This window comes from Cyprinus carpio, chromosome B9 (assembly GCF_018340385.1).
Source record: "Cyprinus carpio isolate SPL01 chromosome B9, ASM1834038v1, whole genome shotgun sequence".
In the NCBI taxonomy this organism is placed as follows: domain Eukaryota; kingdom Metazoa; phylum Chordata; class Actinopteri; order Cypriniformes; family Cyprinidae; genus Cyprinus; species Cyprinus carpio.
In genome coordinates this window covers 2,901,976-2,921,682 of record NC_056605.1, presented here as the reverse complement: position 1 = coordinate 2,921,682, position 19,707 = coordinate 2,901,976, and the positions used below count along the sequence as shown (strand labels likewise).

General features: G+C 38.9%; 1 protein-coding gene across 1 annotated transcript; it reads right to left on the bottom strand.

The window, feature by feature from the left end:
• Positions 1-7,157: 7,157 nt before the first annotated feature.
• On the bottom strand, positions 7,158-19,199 carry LOC109113100 (tripartite motif-containing protein 16-like). The gene is made up of 6 exons (XM_042730621.1): positions 18,568-19,199; positions 9,925-10,020; positions 9,576-9,809; positions 9,255-9,411; positions 9,096-9,155; positions 7,158-8,562 (listed from the first exon to the last, which is right to left on the bottom strand). The coding sequence occupies exons 1-6, from the start codon at positions 19,138-19,140 to the stop codon at positions 8,027-8,029; spliced, it is 1,656 nt and encodes a 551-aa protein (XP_042586555.1). The 5' UTR covers positions 19,141-19,199; the 3' UTR covers positions 7,158-8,026.
• Positions 19,200-19,707: the final 508 nt, after the last annotated feature.

The window sequence follows — 19,707 nt, the reverse complement described above, 5'->3', positions numbered from 1 at the left end:
AACATGAAACCCCACAAGCATGAGACTGAACAACAATGAAAATGCATAAGCAAGGAAAAAAGCATAATAAATGAATTTAAAAAACATCCTTGAGGATCCAAGGAAAAAAAATAAATAATAACCAAAATAAACAATAAAAATATGTAAATTATATAATGATAAATGATAAAAAATAATCAAGTAATAAATCATATGAATGGCGAAGTTCAGCAGCAATAATTTCTTAAACTCTATTAATAAATGAATTTAAAAACATCCTTGAGGATCTAAGGATTCTTCAACTGTATATATTATGTATATTCATATATTAAGTTCAGCAGTAAGAGGTTCTTTATCTCTATTATTCACTATATTTTTATAAATTACACATAACTTAATCAGAGCCATATTTTGAAACAATGGTTTGAATGAATAAACACCTAAATTAGAATAACAACATATTAATGTACACCACCACTGATATGATCCCTATAAGTATATATATTACATACAGATATATATATATATATATTTTTTTTTTTTTTTTTTTTTTTTTTTTTTTTTTACGAACTTCTAGAAGATATAAACCCTGTCATGATGGAGAGACAGCTCTTCTGATGGTATATTTTATCTTTTTATTTCTTTTTTGTGCTGATGGTATTAGGCACAGATTGCTTTTCCTGCATCGGGGTGATGAACCTTCAGAAACTGGAATGTAAATAGATGTTCTGGTGGAGAGATGTCATGTCCAGGATGACCTCGAGCAATCGAGCTGGAGAAGCCACAGGAGAAACTTCACTAAACTGATATTTAGCTTTAGCTTTATTTCTTTTTTCCTCTCCGCCTTCCTCTTTTGTTGTTGTTTTTGGCCACTGTTTGCCACTGTGATCTCTCTGGTCTCTGTTGAAGATCATACATCAAAGAAGAAAACAATTCAGTAAATACTCAATGTATGCGTAAACATGATTCAGATGTTTTCAGAGAAACCATCCTCTTTTAAACTGGTTCAGGTGAGTGTTTCATAACTGACCAGCAGAGGGCAGATGTTTGATGACCTGAGTGTTACCTGCACTGCTGGACAGTGAAAACTCTTCTGGATCTTCCAGTCGATCCTCCAGCTACAGGATTCCCCGTCAGAGAGCATAACCAGAAGCACCGGGACCCTGCAGAGACTTTGAGATGATCAGGAGTTTGTGTTCAGTTATCCTGCAGGGTATTAACTGATTAACAGGTTGTTGTACTGTGCCAGCGCCTCAGAGGCATGAGCAGTCAAACGAAGAAGTCTGGAGAAAACAAACAACACAGACAGCAGCCAGTCAGAAACTACTTAAACTTGTTTGACTTTGTACGTCCTGCTGCTGATTTGAGGTCATCAGTGATGTCACTCCCTTTAAAGTACTGCTGCAGACTATGAGGCGTCCTTGAGGACTGAGGACCAGTGAGAGGTAGTCGTAATCCTCTCTGAAGCTCCTCTGGAAGCCACAGAAGACAGCATCAGCATCACATAAATGAGTCTGAAACGAGTGCAGGTGTGGACGTGTGAAGTTACCTGTCACAGGTGCGCCGGCGGTTGAGCTGGAACTACATGTTTGCTGCAGGACAAGTGTCTTCTGCAGAAGCTCACCCTCCTCCTTCAGATGAGACAAACAAACCATCAAGAACTCATGAGCATACTGGACAAGAAAGACTGAAGGATGATGAGGTTGAATGCAAGTCGAAAAATAACACATTTGAGCATATATTGAGTTCATTTACTCCCTCACCTGCTGATGGTCTCCGAAGAAATCAGGATGGTGAGTTTCAGTGCAGGCCTTCACTGTAGACAAGAGCTTTATCTTCAGCTTCTTGTCATTGCCTGTCAGCCTAGTCATGGAGAGAAATGTATTCGTTTAATTTATGTAGAATTGCTTTAGTTTTGCAGGTTGATTTAAATAAAAAGTCCATAACTTCATCTAATATGTTCAGTGGTGTTGGTACCTGAGCATTGTGCTTCCCTCATTCCAAGATTTCGCTGAGAAACACATCGTCCCGGAAAGAGGAGCCGGTGAGACACTGCAACAGAGTTCATGAAGCATGTGTTTCCTAAATTAGGGAAACTGTGACAGAAGTCTTCAATCAAGAGGCAGCTGTGAAAGACACATTATATGAGAGTATGTACGTGTGTTTAGACGTTTAACTAGTTGTGTGGAATTTACCCCAAGTACACATAAGTACATACAAAATAAATAATTATTAATAAAAATAAAAAGAATGATAATGACGTGACTTACCTTTTTATTATTATTTTTATTATTATTACTATTACAATTTTTCTTAAAAATTAAACAGAAAAACTGCACAGCAGTTAAACACTGTGGAATAAATTACATTACATTGTAACATTGTACATAAAATTAACATTGTGTGTTTACAGTTTGTGTTGCCTTTCTGTGCCTCGACTGAACGAATGTGCCACTGTGATTTAATATGCTGAGATAGGCCTATGTCATTTTTCACATCATGTCCGATATTAAAATCAGTGTGACACACTTTGCAAAAAGGTGTGGGTGTTGTTCAGCTGTCCAGTTGTTAAATTTACACTAATATTTTTTTCTTCGCCGGAGCACCACCTGACTCTTCTCCTTCCTTGGCTGCGTTCCACTCCACTTTTAGACACACACTCGTGAACTTCCCTAAGCACTTCCCCTCGCTGACATTTTGAAGTGCATTCCACTTCGTGAAGTGGAGGGAAGTTTATATGGACAGACCCTCGGCCCCTCGATTTTGACAGAGTGAGCAAGTCAGCTTCATATGCACACTTCAGGCCACTCCACAGACCACAATTCAACATGATTATGACGTCATTGCATTCAATTCATCCCCGCCCCAAACAACTCTATAAAATATAAATGATGCACCAAACAAATTCATAAGGGGAAAAATGTAAACAATAAACCAACTCAATAGCGGATTCTAAGGGTGCTTCTCAATATCCCTCCTCCTCTCCCCTCACCCCAACCCAACACACACACCTTGGTTGCTACAAGAAATAAAACAAAAAAACAGAAAGCCAACAAATTGAATTTTCTACCTATTAGATTTTGTTTTATTAACGTCTACATCTACCCCAACCCTAAACCTACCCCTTAATAATGCAAAAATAGTAATTATTGTTGTACAGTGTGAGAAAAATTACGCTATATTGAGGTGAGCATGCCCAGTAGTTTTTGCTGCATCCCTTCTAGCCTTAAAGGGATTGTTCACCCAAAAATGCTAACTTGATGTTTATGTGCTTACCCCCAGGGCATCCAAGATGTCCATACCACACAGTGGAAAAGCGCCATAATATAAACCAGTGTTTCCCAATCCTAGTCCTGGAGAACCCCCAACACTGCATGCTTTTGGTGTCTCTCTTATCTGACACACACATCTGAAGTCTTGGAGTCTTCACTAATGATGAAGTTCAACGCTGATGAGTTGAATCAGGTGTGTTTGAATAGGGAGACATCTAAAATGTGCAGTGTTGGGGGTTCCCCAGGACCAGGACTGGGAACCACTGATATAAACAATTCAAGTTATGGCTTTAATAATGCAGTTTGATGTAATTGAACTTAACTAATGTATACAGTAAAATTCAAACAGCGCAAAATTATTTAAAAAAAGACAAATCTTTAAAAGCAGCATGGAAGGACAGTACAGTACATCTATATAAGAATGGTATCTCTCTCTCTCTCTCTCTCTCTCTCTCTCTCTCTCTCTCTCTCCTCTCTCTCTCTCTATATATATATATATATATATATATATATATATATATATATATTAGGGGTGTAAAGATACATTTATTCGTACTGAAGCATCACGGTACAGACATCTCGGTTCGGTGCATGAGGCCTCACAACAAGTACAGGCAATTCACCCCCAATCCGAGATAGGGCTATTATAATATTTCCATATTTGTTATGTACCTGAATGCTAAACTATTATTTATCATGTAAATTATAGTCTTTGTACTTCAGTCGCGTTCCAACGGTGACACAGAGGCGCACGCTGATGTTTGGTTCACTGTATTTTATTTTGGGTCATTCTATGGAAATGTCCATTTTCTATCCCTAGTCTTTACAGAAATATTACACTTGAAAAACACTTTAGGGTTTTATATATATATATATATATATATATGTATAAATGAAACATGTTATTTGAACAATTACACCTTCTTGAGCCATCAATGTGGCAATATTTGTTTTTTTAATTAATTATAAAGAATTCCAAGCACCACAAAACTGTTCGTCCCCACAGCCATATACAGAGGGAAAGAGCTTTATTTGGAGGTAAAAAAACAGATTTTTCTACCTTTTAAAATACAATAATGTATTCATAACTACCAAATATTTGATGTAAATGACATTTTAAAAAAATGCTGGATAAAATATATAATGGAGGTAGTGGTCCCCTTGAGTTGTTTCACTGCTGTTACCGTTTAACAAAAATCATTTATTTTGAAATAAAAATCCCCGATTACATCACTTGACTTCCTTCTTCCTATTTCCTTAAGATCTATGAAGAAAGACCCATGTTAAGTCCACTGTCTCTTTTCAGTTATCAGAAATGTTCTCATTTATGTCATGATTTCATATGAAGCTTTTAGTTGATCTCACTGGTGTGAACTACTTTATTATTAGGGAACTGTAAAAAAAAAATAGAATACAAATGGATTAAACTACTTAATTTAGTGAGTATACCATGACTGACAACATGTGGTTTGATAACTTGCAGCAGACATTTTGTAAAATACATTTTTCATGAAAATTGTCACTGGTGTCACCTTCCTTATGGGTAACACCAGTGAAGTGAAATGTTTTTTATGTTCTTTTATTTACTGCTTTTACTACAGTTTTAAATCATCTATCTAATTATATTTGAAGAGTAAGGATCTTTGGTCTTATGTTTGTCACTGGTGATACATTTTGTCACTGGTGTTACTGTGTTTTTTGCTGTCACATTAAATAAAATGTGTAATGTGTGACATGATCATTTTACATCATTAAATGGCCATCCCTACGGTATAAATTCCGGGTATCTCTTGTTCTGTGAAACCATAATAATGGGGAAGACTGCTGACTTGGCAGTTGTCCAGAAGACGATCATTGACACCCTCCACAAAGAGAGTAAGTCACAGAAGGTCATTACCGAAAGAGCTGGCCATTCACAGAGTGCTGTTTCAAAGCATATAAAATGCGAAGTTGACTGGAAGGAATAAATTGGGTAGGAAAAGGTGCTCATGCAACAGGGATGACCACAAGCTTGAGAATACTGTCAAGCAAAGCCCATCAAACACTTGGGAGTGGACTGAAGCTGGAGTCAGTGCATTAAGAGTCACACGGTCAGACGTCTTCAGGAAAAGAGCTACCAAGCCACTTCTGAAACAGAAACAACATCAGAAGCATCTTACCTGGGCGAAGGAGAAAAAGAACTGGACTGTTGCTCAGCGGTCCAGATAAAAGTAAACTTTGCATTTCATTTGGAAATCTAGGTCTGGAGTCTGGAGGAAGACTGGAGAGGCACAGAATCCAAAGTCCAGTGTGAAGTTTCTGAAGTCTGATGTACGATAATGACATCTAGTGACTCTTACGCTACAACGTACGTTACTATAAAAGAATAAAATGTCAACTGCATTGTCGACAAGCAGTTTTATAATTTAGCGCCATGTCGCATTTTTTTGGTTGGTCAGTAAACATGGATCGTATCATGCTGTATCGTAGGCTATATTTGGTCGCAAGACCGTGAAAATGGCCATCTTTGATCCTTTCTCACTGTACGACACAGGACCACCAATTAGGAGCCACGAACGCAGAAATAGCCATGATTGATTCACTATGCTAATTTTTTTGTCTGGGGCAGCCGAAAATCGTGCAGTGTGTTTAGGGCTTAAAATCGCTCTGGCCACTGTGTAGGACTTGTATCTATCATTCCCAAGACAAATTGATGCTGTATTGGCCACAAAAGGAGGCGCTACACCATACTAATAAATTATTGTGGTCTAAAATCAGGTGTTTCAGTTTCATAGTCCAACCATTGTATGTACCCTGTACATCCACAGCACCCATTCTGGCACATCTTTTTCAGGTGGGGGAGAAGCCAAGGACTCAGGCACAAAAGTTTAATGGGCTTTTATTAATACAAAAATAAACAAAACCACCCCGCATTGTAAAGAGCATACTCTTAAAAATAAAGGTGCTTCACGATGACATAGAAGAACCTTTTTGTCTAAATGGTTCCATAAAGAACCTTTAACATCTGAAGAACGTTTCTGTTTCACAAAAGCTTCTTTGTGCTGAAAGAAGGTTCTTCAGATTATAAAGAGGTAAGAAAGAGATGCTTCTTTAAAGAACCTTGGACTGAATGGTTCTTTATGGAACCAAAAATGGTTCTTCTGTGGCATCGCTTGAAGAACCTTTTGAAGAACCTTTATTTTTAAGAGTGTACAGTCCAGGGCAGATGGCACCCAAAGCAACTCCAAAAACAAGAGGCATATTACATAAAGTTTCAGAGTAGACCTAAAAGTTGACAAAACCAAACAAATAAAACACAATTCAAATCAGCACAGCAGTCTCACAAAGCTCACTATGTTTTCCACTGTTTTATCAAATGTTTAATCAAAGCTGGATTTTAACCATAGTTTATGATTTACTCAAGTGTAAAGGCTACACCTGAAATATATGGCAATTACCATGTAATGTACTTTATTTACCATGCACAGGTCAGTTTGAAAACCAGTCTTAAGTGTCAATTTTGAAAAAATTTAGATCTATACATCATCTGAAAGCTGAATAAATAAGCTGTCCATTGATGTATGGTTTGTTAGGATACAACTATTGAAAAATCTGGAATCTGAGGATGCAAAAAAATCTAAATATTGAGAAAATCACCTTTAAAGTTGTCAAAATGAAGTTCTTAGTAATACATATTACTAATCAAAAATTAAGTTTTGATATATTTATGGTAGGAAATTTACAAAATATCTCTATGGAACATGATCTTTACTTAATATCCTAATGATTTTTGGTATAAAAGAAATATCTATAATTTTGACCCATACAATTTTTTTTTTGGCTATTGCTACAAATATACGCCAGCGACTTAAGACTGCTTTTGTGCTCCAGGGTCACAAATGTTCTCATTTTAATCTCACATTCCTTTTTTTTTTTTTTTTTTTTTTTTTTTTTTTTTTTGTTCACTGTTAGTTTTGTAGTCCTTTTCCAGTTTCTTTGGTTTCCCTCATTATTAGTCCCTCATTATTCACACCTGTGTCATGTTAACCTAGTTTCTACCGGAGCTTCTAATGGCAGCTGCAGTGATGCCATGACTTAGCGATGGTCTCATTTATTTAGAAGGCAGCACTTATTCTGCTATATTGTGCATTTTCAATTTTTAGCAATTTGCCCCATTAGTGATTTTTTTTTTAATCACATAGCAACAGATCTAGTGACTTTTCGGACAAACCTTATCCAGTTACACTATGCACTAAAGGCCTGTTCAACATAAGGGTGAAAGCAATGTAGTTTTAAAAATCATTCTAAATGTAAAAGAAAAGCAGTCCACACCACAACTATAATGATAACTACACAGAGGAATGTGCATACAGAGATGACAATATTGCATAAGTTGCTTATTGTTAAAAAAAAAAAAAAATCATAGTAATCTTGTTTAGGTTAGATGGGATGTGAAGTCTGACAATCACAGTCATATAACCTAGTTTCCCAGTGTTAATTAGTTTATTCGTTTCCACCTGTGTTCATTAATTATCTCATCAGTTCCCTCATTTGGTTTCTGTATAAGTACTCCTTGTTTTGTTTAGCTCTTTGTACTGTCTTGTCTATAAAGTGGATGTGTTCATATCTCATCTACTGTTGATTATAAAACTATTTTGTTGTACCCTTCATCTTTGTGAGCTACTTATATTCAACAGTCATGAGTCATGACAATAACACTGTAAATGATTCATCTGCTGTTTTTTAAGAGCCGAAACTTGACATTACAGTACTATTTACAGTCAGCTATATGTAATCTATATCATTAGATCACACAATTTCACTGTTGTTCCACCTTGAACTGCAAACCCAGGATAAAGCGGCTGAGTGAATCTGGTCTGGACTGTGTCGATGAGGCTCATTGTGTCTGAGATGCTGTAGAAGGACAGAGTCCCTGCACTGTGATCCACATACACTCCTATTCTACAGTAACTGAAGGGTACAGAGAGTCTAGCATGTCTGTTATTGTGACTATATGAAAATTTGGAGGTAGAGCAGATCAAACTCCAGGACTGATTATTAAGGCCAAAAACACACTCATTTCTCTCTCCTTTCCTGCTGATGCTCTTATATGACACTGATATACCCACACCATGACCCCCGCTCCACTCGAACTCCCAGTAGCAGCGTCCACACACACTCTCCCTACACAACACCTGATAATATCTCTCAAATCTGTCTGGATGGTCAGGATACTGCTGGACTCCGGAAGTAAAAGTAGCCACTCTGTTCCCCTCTGACAGACAGAGACGATTATTCGCTGTGCTTGGATCCAGAGTGAACCAGCTGTAATCTGATGAGTATAAAACACACAATCATTGAACTGAATATAAATGAGCTTGAGCTTACAGTATGTCACATAATATATAAATAAATACATCTGTTATTAGTAGCCTATATCTATTTCATTTAGTATGGTGAATGCAACATTTTATTATTTCTGGCTGTTTATTATTAAAAAAATATTCATTTTTTTAAATGTATGTAACCAGTACAGTTAGGAACATTCCAGTTTTGTTTAATATTTAAAAATCCTTATCTGATACCAGACTTGTATACAGTTTTTTTTTTTTTTTGTCTATCAGTAGCAATTAATCAGAATTTCAAAATGAAATAATTTTTTTAGCTTAGCATGTACTTTATACACAATAACTTTCTAAATATGTCGACTATTTAGATTGATAGGTTTAAGATGAATGACACTATATGGTCTGCTTGTGTGAAAACTGAAAAATTTATGTAAAGTTTATTGCACTGTGTGTTTGTTTGTTTATTTGTTTGTGTGTGTGTGTGTGTGTGTGTGTGTGTGTGTGTATCATGTCTTACACTGCAGGAAGTCCTCTCTGATCTTGAGTTCATTGGTGGGAATAATTTCAATGTATGTTGCTAAGGAAATAGACACACATACTTAATATATTCTTTGATATTATTCTACATGATGCAAGTCTTATTTCTAAGACTTAATGTATGTCTGATTTTTTATACCTCTGCCAGATATCTTTTCTATCTCCTCTCTACAGAAATCCTGCAGTTTTTCTTTCAGTTGAGAGACAGACTTTTTCACTTCATCAAAAGAGAGGAGAGAGCTGACAGTGATGCTGGTCTCTGTAGATTCAGGAGATACAGCGAGAGACTGGAAACTCTGCAGGAAGAAATAAACACAAATAATAAAGATAAGGGGGAAAAATATATATATTTTTATTATTATTAGTGATATTTGCTTTAGCAAACATTGCCAATCAAGTCTTAGTAAAAATGGAAATGAAGAAAGTCAAGACCTTGCTATCTGTATTTCAGACCTGTTACCTGCAGGAACTGGATGTGATCATTTGTGTGAGAAAGCTGCACCAGCTCAGCATCTCTCCTCCTCAGTTCATCAATCTCCTGCTCCAGTTGATAGATAAGTCCTTCAGCTCGATTCACTGCAGCCTTTTCCTTATCTCTTATTCGTTTTGTCACCTCAGAGCAGCTTCTCTCAGTGAAGCGGATGAGCTCAGTAAAGATCCTCTCACTGTCCTCTACTGCTGTCTGTGCAGAGTGCTGTTAAACACACATCACAAACAGCCTGTGATCCACAGTGGACTTCAGTGGGACTGAAAAGGCTTAAACACGGAAAGAGAGTTCAAACTGACATTCCTTCTTCTTCTAAACTCACCTCATGAGACTCCACAGCCTCTCTCAGCTTCTCGAGATCTTTTTCCCTCTGCTGGATTCTCAAGTGGAACTTCCTCTTCCTCTCTGCCAAAACCACCTTCATGAAAATCAAATAACACTATAAACTTCTGAAATGCTGCATAAAGCTGTATAGAAATATAGAACGGAAACGATTGTATGAATTCATTAATAGTTAATGATATTTATTTGAATTTATATAAATGAGGTTTCAGACTTTGTAGTATGATGCTAGACGACTATAAAGAAAAACAAGAATGAAGAAACTAAATTAACTGTGACTCAAGAGATCATAAGCTCATACAGGTTTTACTGTATTTAAATATACATTTTCAGTGCAGTTTTTCCATATATTTTATACTGGAAATGTTCTGAAAACATTTAAGGAAGCTTGAGTGCTTAAACAAACAAATAAATAAATAAACTTAACCCTACAGCCGTTGAAAATAACAGACCAATTTCCCTCCATCCTCTCAAAAGAGTTGTTTGATCTTGAAAACAATCAATCTGACTACAAAAGCAGATATTACACAGAGACTATCCTTCTGTCAATAGAAACTAGAGGTGCTAATCACTGGGGAGCCCCAGGGTTCAGTGCTTGATCCACTGCTTTTCTCTATATACACAACCTCACCAGGCACAATCGGAAAGGCATATGGTTTCTGTTATCACTGCTATGCAGCTCGTATTGCCTGTGATATCTCAGCCTGAATGAAGGAATTTCACCTTCAGCTTAACCTTGAGATGACAAAGATCATAATCCCAGCCAACCCTTTGGGGACCACAACATCTCTGAAAACTGTACGGCTGGCTCAGGCTCCAAAATAGACATGATGGCAGCCTGTGGCTCCGTGCTTTGACCATTCTAAATCCCACCTTCTCTCGCACCACGAATACCTTAATAATTAAAAAAAACACAAAAAAAAGGTCAAACTACTTTTAGATCATTACCTTCAACATGTATGAAAACAGGAAAACAAAGCCAAAACCTGGATATTTTAGGCAATATAGATATCCTGGCCAGAACGTGTCCATGGAAAATGGCACGTATGGTCACCCTAGACTGGAACACTAGCAATGCTGGGAGTTTCTGGAGCACTGGCAATGCTGAGAGTTTCTGGAGAACCGGCAGAGCTGGGAGCTCCTGGAGCACCGGCAGAGCTGGGAGCTTCTGGAGCATCGGCAGAGCTGGGAGTTTCTGGAACACCGGCAGAGCTGGGAGTTTCTGAAGCACCGGCAGAGCTGGGAGTTTCTGGAGCATCGGCAGAGCTGGGAGTTTCTGGAACACCGGCAGAGCTGGGAGTTTCTGGAGCACCGGCAATGCTGGGAGCTTCTGGAGCACTGGCAATGCTGGGAACTTCGGAAACACTGGGAGCTTCTGGAGCACTGGCAATGCTGTGAACTTCTGGAACACTGGCAATGCTGGGAGCTTCTGGAGCACTGGCAATGTTGGGAACTTCTGGAGCACTGGCAATGTTGAGAGCTTCTGGAGCACCGGCAGAGCTGGGAGCTTCTGGAGAGCTGAGAGCATCTGGTGAGCTAGCAGAGCTAGAACCAGAAGCAGCGCTGGCATATAAATGAAGTTAGAGCAGGGAACAGCTTCCATGGCTGCTATCAAGGAGCAGTAAGTGGCCATGGCCAAGACAAGGGGTCTTGGAACGATAACTATGGCCAATGCTGGACTGCCCCCTTTGAAAGAGATATCACTGGAGATTTGAAGGAGTTTCACTTTTGCTGTAGCTTGTGTACTACTTTAGCTTAAAAACCTTGCAAATGTTTTTAGTCAATTATTATTATTTAGTAGGGGTGTAACGATACAGAGATGTCAGGGTTTGGGGGTCATGATATGATTTCTGTACAACAGGAAAAAACAACAAACCTACTATGCTAGGTTTCTTTTCATTTATTTAGAACAGACAGTAGTACAAATTACAATTTTTTAAATTGTGAAATTTTTGTGAAAATACTAAATGTAATATACTTAAAATCTGCAGTACATACAAGTAATAAATACTTAAAATATATTTAAGTTAACAGATAAACAAGGGGAAAAACAGTGTGACACGTAATGTAGCTTATAATGTTTATGCCGAGTTTCAGCATGTATGTTCATTTTTGTGACACGCTTAATTTGTTCACAGAAAGGAAACTCAAATGGCAGAAAGTGACATCCTATTTGTTTTCTTTATTTTACAAAAGCACAATGTTTTGTTTTCATTGTGAGTGTCCACAAATAAAAGTAGACCTTTTCAGTGATGCATTATTAATAAGACAACTGGAGAGTTTTAAGTTGATTCTGCTGGTATAAGGAAACGGTTGAAGTGATCGCGCCCGGAGCACACACACACACAAACAAGACATATCAGTTCCAGCACTGCTAACTTGACAGCGCAGTTGGTACTTTATCAAAAGGGTCTTTTGGTATGACAAGATGTCTTAAAATGTATTTCTTTTTCTAACATTTAAACTTAGAACACATTATTAGCAATTTCAAGTTTTCCTTTCTCTTTGGAGTGTTAAAAGCTGTTCGTGCATAGATAAGATCCCTACAGCTGCAAAGACTAAAGTTTCAAACCCAAAAAGATATTCTTTTTATAAAAGTTAAGACTCGTCCACACCGTGGATTTTACAAAATGTCTGCTGCAAGTTATCAAACCACATGCTGTCAGTCATGGTATACTCACTGAATTAAGTAGTTTAATCCATTTGTATTCTAGTTTTTTTTTTTACAATTCCCTAACAATAAAGTAGTTCACACCAGTGAGTTCAACTAAAAGCTTCATATGAAATCATGACATAAATGAGAACATTTCTGATAACTGAAAAGAGACAGTGGACTTAACATGGGTCTTTCTTAATAGATCTTAAGGAAATAGGAAGAAGGAAGTCAAGTGATGTAATCAGGGGGTTTTTTATTTCAAAACAAACGATTTTTCTTAAATGGTAACACCAATGACACAACTCAAGGGGACCACTAACTCCATTTTATATATTTTATTTGGCATTTTGTTTTGTTTTTTATGTCATTTACATCAAATATTTGATAGTTATGAATACATTATTGTATTTTTGTCACGGTTCATGAATTCACTGGTTTCTTCGTGTCCCGTGTATTGTTGCTCTGTGCGTGAATGAGTGTGTGAGTGGGCGTGTCTGCTCGTTCGGCTGATCAGCTGCCAGCTGATCTCATTCACTGCACCAGCTGTTGCCAATTCACTCAGACTATAAGGACTCACCACACTCTCATCTCTTTGTCAGATCGTTGTTGGATGTCCACAGGTTGTGTCGTCGTGATCCGTTTTCCAGTTCTGTTCCTGAGTCTTGTTCCTGTTCGGTGTCCTGTGATGTTCGTCTCGTCTCGTCTGGAAATCCACCATCAAGCACGCTGACCACCTATTCGCTGTTACACGTTGTGTTTTTTGTTTTTTTTACCACCTCTCATGACATGAACAGAAACATCTTGCCAACAATGTGAAAGCAGCAAGCGGATCCCTCTTCCTCTTTTCGGCTTTGAGGAAGTCCATCAGGTCAGTCATTGCCGGATGGTGCACCAGGAGAGGAACAATACTGAGTTGGGGGGGGGTCGGTCTAATTCAATCTCTTGTGTGCATGTGTCCGAGCTCCACCCCAGCAAATGAACATCGACGAGCTCCCACTGCGCTGCCCACAGAACCGGCCGTTCCCTCCCGTACCACCACACCGAGCGTCTCCCAGTCGGAGCCCCGCCCCGCCCCCTGTTCCTGAATCATACAACGGGGTGAGCCGAACTAGTGTCAGAGCATTCCTGACCAAACGTTGTTCATCATTTCCTCTCCTGCAAGAGCCCAGGCTTTTGCCACGAGAACAGAGTAAGGAGGTGGCATTCCGCGCTCACAAGGCTACTGACTGGGCGGGCAAGCGGCTGTGTGGGAGAACGGGCGTTGTTTGGAGGAGAACCAAGATCTGACATGTGGTGCCTCGTTTCATCAGAACACTCGCCGCCCGCGATGAGAAGAGTGTTTTGAACCGCGCGGGGCTCGCGGGAAAGAGAAGCGGCAACGGACCCTCGCCGGTGACCTAAGAACGCGGAAGAATCTGTATCAGATACCTATAATCGAGTTCCGGACCTTGGCGTGGCGAGTGTCATCAAGTGGAACGAGGAGAAGCAGGTGGGATAAGTTCTGTCTTGCATGGGCTGGCTACCGCAATCATACCTGAGAGAAATCTACGCGCTGGATTTTACTACCGACACTCAATGGTTTGGTTAACCTGGCACTTCGCCGTGGATGTCCCCGACGTCTGCGAGTCGGACACGATTGAAGGGTACCCACTCAATCCTCCCGGGAGCAGCAGTGACCAGCGCGATCCCGCGGCGCGGATGCGGTCCAGCCCCGTCTAACGATCCCGAGCCCTGCATGTCGGGCGAGCTCGGCTTTCCCGTGAGGAAAGGAGAGGCTAGGTCCAGGGCCTTTGCCTGTAACTGCGGGACATTTCGCCGTAATACGGGACTGCCCGGTAAAAGGGCGAGCCCGGCAGTAAGTCTTTTATCTCCGCTGAGAAGAAGACCTCATCAAGAACATCTCCCGGTCTAAGGGTGGTTCAGCAACACTCACCACTGTCGGGCACTCGTGGGACTCCAGGGCATGAGGGTCAACTTTTATGGGACTATCACGTTTGCTGCTGCAAAGTTATCAAACCACCATGCTTACCTCATCTTATCATGGTATATTCTCACCTGAATTAAGTAGTTTCATGGCAGCAAGGATCACCACTGGAAGGAGTAGTGATGTCCATTTGTATTTGTTCGTCTGTTTCTGTGTTTAGGACGAAAGCTCAGTGATTGTCAAACACTACGTATCCAGACTGAAGGAAAGTGTTCACGTCACGGCCTGCTTCTCTCCTTCCGCATGTCAGCCTGGCCATTTCCCCGCTACATTCACTTTTGTCCAGAAATAGATGGCCTAACAAGCGGGGTTCATAGCACTAAGAGTAGACTACCGGGGGGTCACACCAGTGAGTCTTCAACCCAAGGATTGACTGCAGAAAAGGAGTGTGGAATGTCACAATCCTTTCCTTTTGTATCTTATGACATAAATGAGAACATTTGTGTCACTGATAAAGAAGTGTTCTTGAAAAGTCCTAGACTGTGCCAGTGGACTTACATGGGTCTTCTTAATAGATTTCTTAAGGAAATAGGAAGAAGGAAGTCGAGTGAGTTACAGGGGGGTTTTTATTTCAAAATAAAAGATTTTTCGCTCTTTTAAATGGTAACACCAATGACCACAACCCTCAAGGGGACCACCTACCTCCATTTATATATTTTCGATTTGGCATTTTGCGTTTAGTTTTTTTATGTTCATTTACATGCAAATATTTGATTTTCCATTTCAGTTTATGAAGTAGGGTATAAAGCACTTTCCCTATAAACAACAAAAACCCTTTACATACCTCAAAATAAAAAAATTTCCCTCTGTACAGTGCCATATTGCCACATTGATGGCTCAAGAAGGTGTAATTGTTCAAACAACATATTGTTTCATTTTAATATATATATATAAAACCCTAAAGGTTTGATTTTAATGAGGCTCGGTGGGCATATTTTGACTTTCTCTCTCGTACCGCCCGGGCTCCAAAACATCATGCTGTATATTTCCGATGGTCCCATATCCCTAGTGCATAGATAATTATCTCCACACTCTCATATATATTTACGGTCCATATATATTCACATTTTTGTTTAGGCTTGCTCATTATGTGCCACTGTAAGACTATATTTTGTCAACCGCCCTCCCACCCTCTCAGGGAACACGGTCTATATAATTGGGCCCGTTGACCACTCTATATATCTATATATATATATATTGTTAGATTACTGGGGGCGATATGAGTATATATATATATTGCGATTTCTGGTTCCATATATGGAGTCATATGGTGGATATTCCGTTACCAGTATATACGGGGCCTATCTCCGTTTATAAAGCCACCAATCCCTAAGTCACGTGTTGCTTTGTCCAAGTGTTCATATTTATGAAGCCCGCGCGACTTAAGACTAGGGACAGAAAAATGGACATTTCCATAGAACATGACCCCGTCTCTAAATAAAATACCAAATGAACCAAAGGCCCCATCAGCGCGCCGTCATGCCTCTGTGTTTCACCGTTGGAACGCCCCCCGACTGAAGTGGGAACAAAATTCGGTATAATTTACATAATAAATAAAAGTTTTCGCATTCAGATACATTGAGCAAATATGGAAATACTTATGGAATATTTGGTCCCGTTTTTGTTGCCGAATGAGAGAGGTAGGATACCACGATCTCACAAAGCTGTTGCCATTTCACAAACCGCACTCCTTGAGTGCGCAAGCCTGTTCTTAAACTTAAAGTATACTCTTTTGTTCAGTGAGAGACGCATCAACCATCACCTTTCTTCACCACCCTGCTGATCAGCACATGACATCAGCTTCATTTGTTCACAGAAAGGAAACTCAAATGGCAGAAAGCGACATCCTGTTTGTTTACTTTATTTTACAAAAGCACAGTGTTTTTCAAGTTTTCATTTAAGTGATATCAGTTCCAGCACTGCTAACTTGATGCATTGTTAATAAGACAATAGGAAAAAAGTATACAACACAAAAAAAACATATCACACACAAACAAACATAACAGATTATTTATCCATCAAACATTAAAACTTAAAACACAATGCAGTTGATACTTTGTCAAAAGGGTCATTCTACAGAAATGTCCGCTTTTGGTATGACAAGATGTCTTAAAAAGTATTTATTTTTCTAACATTTAAACTTAGACCACATTATTAGATTACCTTTTGACTTTATGAATACAAATAAATGACAGCTTAAAGGCGTCATATGATGCAATTTCAAGTTTTCCTTTCTCTTTGGAGTGTTAAAAGCTGTTCATGCATAGATAAGTTGCAAAGACTAAAGTCTCAAAAAATATATTATTTTTATAATAGTTTAGACTCGTCCACACTCTCCTAAAACTCCTCGTTTAAACACGCCCCCACATGTCTACATCACTGTGTGGGAAGATTTGCATAACACCGCCCAAATGTTCACGCAAAGAAAGAAGGCGTAACTTTGATTCTTGCTGTAGTATTGTTGCTAATGCCGCCAGCACCGCTGCCATGTTGTGGAGACACTGTGTGTTTTGTTGTGAAAGTGAAACTACTTTGTTTGGCCTTCCAAAAGAGGACACACCTAGAAATCAGTGGTTAAGTTGTATTTACAACACTGTTCCAGAACAGTTCAACCCAAATATTCAAAAGTGTGCAGTGCATTTTAAGACTGGAAGACTGTTTCCTGGACCTGAGAGAGTTGTTTCTACAAAGTGGGGCAATTCCAAGTTTGCAAGGAGAGTCTGGCGCTTTTTACAGCCTGTAAGTATGTTTTCATATTTAAATAATTTGCCCATAAATTACTCACCCTCGAGGCATCCTAGGTGTATGTCGGCGTTGCGTGATTAGTGACGAATGTGGAGAGAAAACAAAACAAAATGCCAGACATGAATTAGAGGAACAAACCAAGGATTTGTAAAGAAGAATGTCGGAGGATTTTGAAATAAACCAAGAGGAGACTGGTTGAGGCAGACTTGTGGACTGTTCAACTGCAACACCCACTGACTGCAATGATAGAGCTTGGAATAGCCAGGACAATTTTTAATATAACTCCAACTGGATTCTTTTGAAAGAAGAAAGTCATATACACCTAGGATGCTTCGAGGGTGAGTAAAACACAGTCTAATTCTAATTTTTGGGTGAACTAACCCTTTAATATACATCACAGTGTTGCCAAGTCAATTTTTCTCCTGTGGAATTGGGCTACTTTATCACTGTTGTTTTTCATGTCTGCAGGTTGAAGCGACCCGGAATGCGATTTTCAGGGGGACCCCCTTGAAACGTGGTTAGTTTGGGCTAGTTTTAGGCTAGTTTTGAGTATTAATTGGGAGGGTTTTGTTATGAAAACCTGGCAACCCTACCCCTCAAACCGGTAACGTTATTATTGCTAACATACGGGACTCATCGAAAAATACATTGGCATGATCTGTATTAAAGAGGAAATAATCACTGATGTCTAAGTGAATAAAATAGCCTTGACAGCCTTAATTACTGGAGTTTCACAACTATTGACTTTGTTCTCTCTCATAGGACTAGTGTGTGTGTAGGTGATGTAAAAGAGGAAAGCAGGAATTTGGAACAAAGCACTGTGAGGCAAGTGAGGGGGGGACTCAGAATGTTTCTAAACTTAAAACACATTTTTGCCCTGTTTGTGTTGTTTTACTACTTACACAATTATTTAAATTCTAAAACATTGCTATTTACAATATACAGCGTGGTTTTTAAACATATCTTTAGGAGGGACTTTGCTGTTGTTATTGATTCTTTGTGGATGTCTACCGGAAGTTAAGTTTAGGCCACAAAAGCACACATGCGCAGTAACGTTATGTTGTTGCCGTTGAAACTGACTATAGTTATGGTCCTTGGTCTGCACAGGCTTTCACAGTTATTCATCTTTAGAAAGTAATTAGTAACTTGAGAGTGACTTTCCAATTAGTGCATTAAATACAGACACTGTAGAAAGACAGTATATTCTGTAAATACATAAATTCATTATCAGTTCATACCTGTTTCTTTGTCCTCTCTGCTACAGCTGCTGTAGTATTGTGATTTTTGTGATTATCCATTGTGCACAGTGCACAAATGCACTGCTGGTCAGTATGACAGTAGATTTCCAGTAGTTTATTATGTGTTGGACAGATCATCTCCTGAAGTCGTCCAGTGGCATCTATCAGATTGTGTCTCTTACGTTTAAAGAAATTCTCATGTTGTTGGAGGTGATTTTGACAGTAAGAGTTCAGACACACCAGACAGGACTTGACAGCTTTATATTTTCTCACAGTACAGACATCACACTCCACATCTTCAGGTCCAGCAGGAACAGACACCTGGCGTTTAGTCTTCTTCAGTTGCTCCACCACTTCAGCCAGCATGGTGTTTTTATATAAAGCAGGTCTTGGAGTAATGGTCTGTCTGCATTGAGGACAGCTGTAGACTCCCTTCCCATCCTCAAGATCCCAGTGGCTTGTAATACACCTCATACAGTAACTGTGTCCACAGGAAATGGCCACTGGCTCCTTCAGTAGATCCAGACACACTGGACATCTGAACTGATCCTGAGAAAAAATGGTTTCTGCCATTTCATTGCATGTACATTCAGACAGTGAAACAAACTTTAGCTCAACAGCACTTAAGTTCCACTTTCTCTGAACAACTGAAACAGTTTCCTGGTTGAAGATACTTGTGCAAAATAGGTGTGTCTAAAATGGGAAGTACAAAGAATTTAACTATTCTGCTTAACGAGACTTGATGAAACAAAACAATGAAATCTACGGAATGAATACATAACAAAAATATGAGGCAAATTTGTGTTGTTTTAGGCAGACTTTTTAATTAAAAGTTAACAGAATATATTAAGTGAACAGATTCAAAAGATCACTGATTAATTAAAATCCCCACTACCAATCAAAAAGCTAAGGCAGTCAGAGGTGTAACTAACTAGTAACTAATGGACCCTTTTCACAAGACTGCGATGATGCATTTAACGGTCATCAGCATCGTAAATCCTCCTAAAAAAGTGTTATATATACGTTTTAATGTATGTAGAATTATATCACTGTACTTTGTATTATATCACCTTTGCATCAAATTACAACAACAACAACTAGTTAATGCTAATTGTTTTCTCTTCTGACTGCTGTTATCAG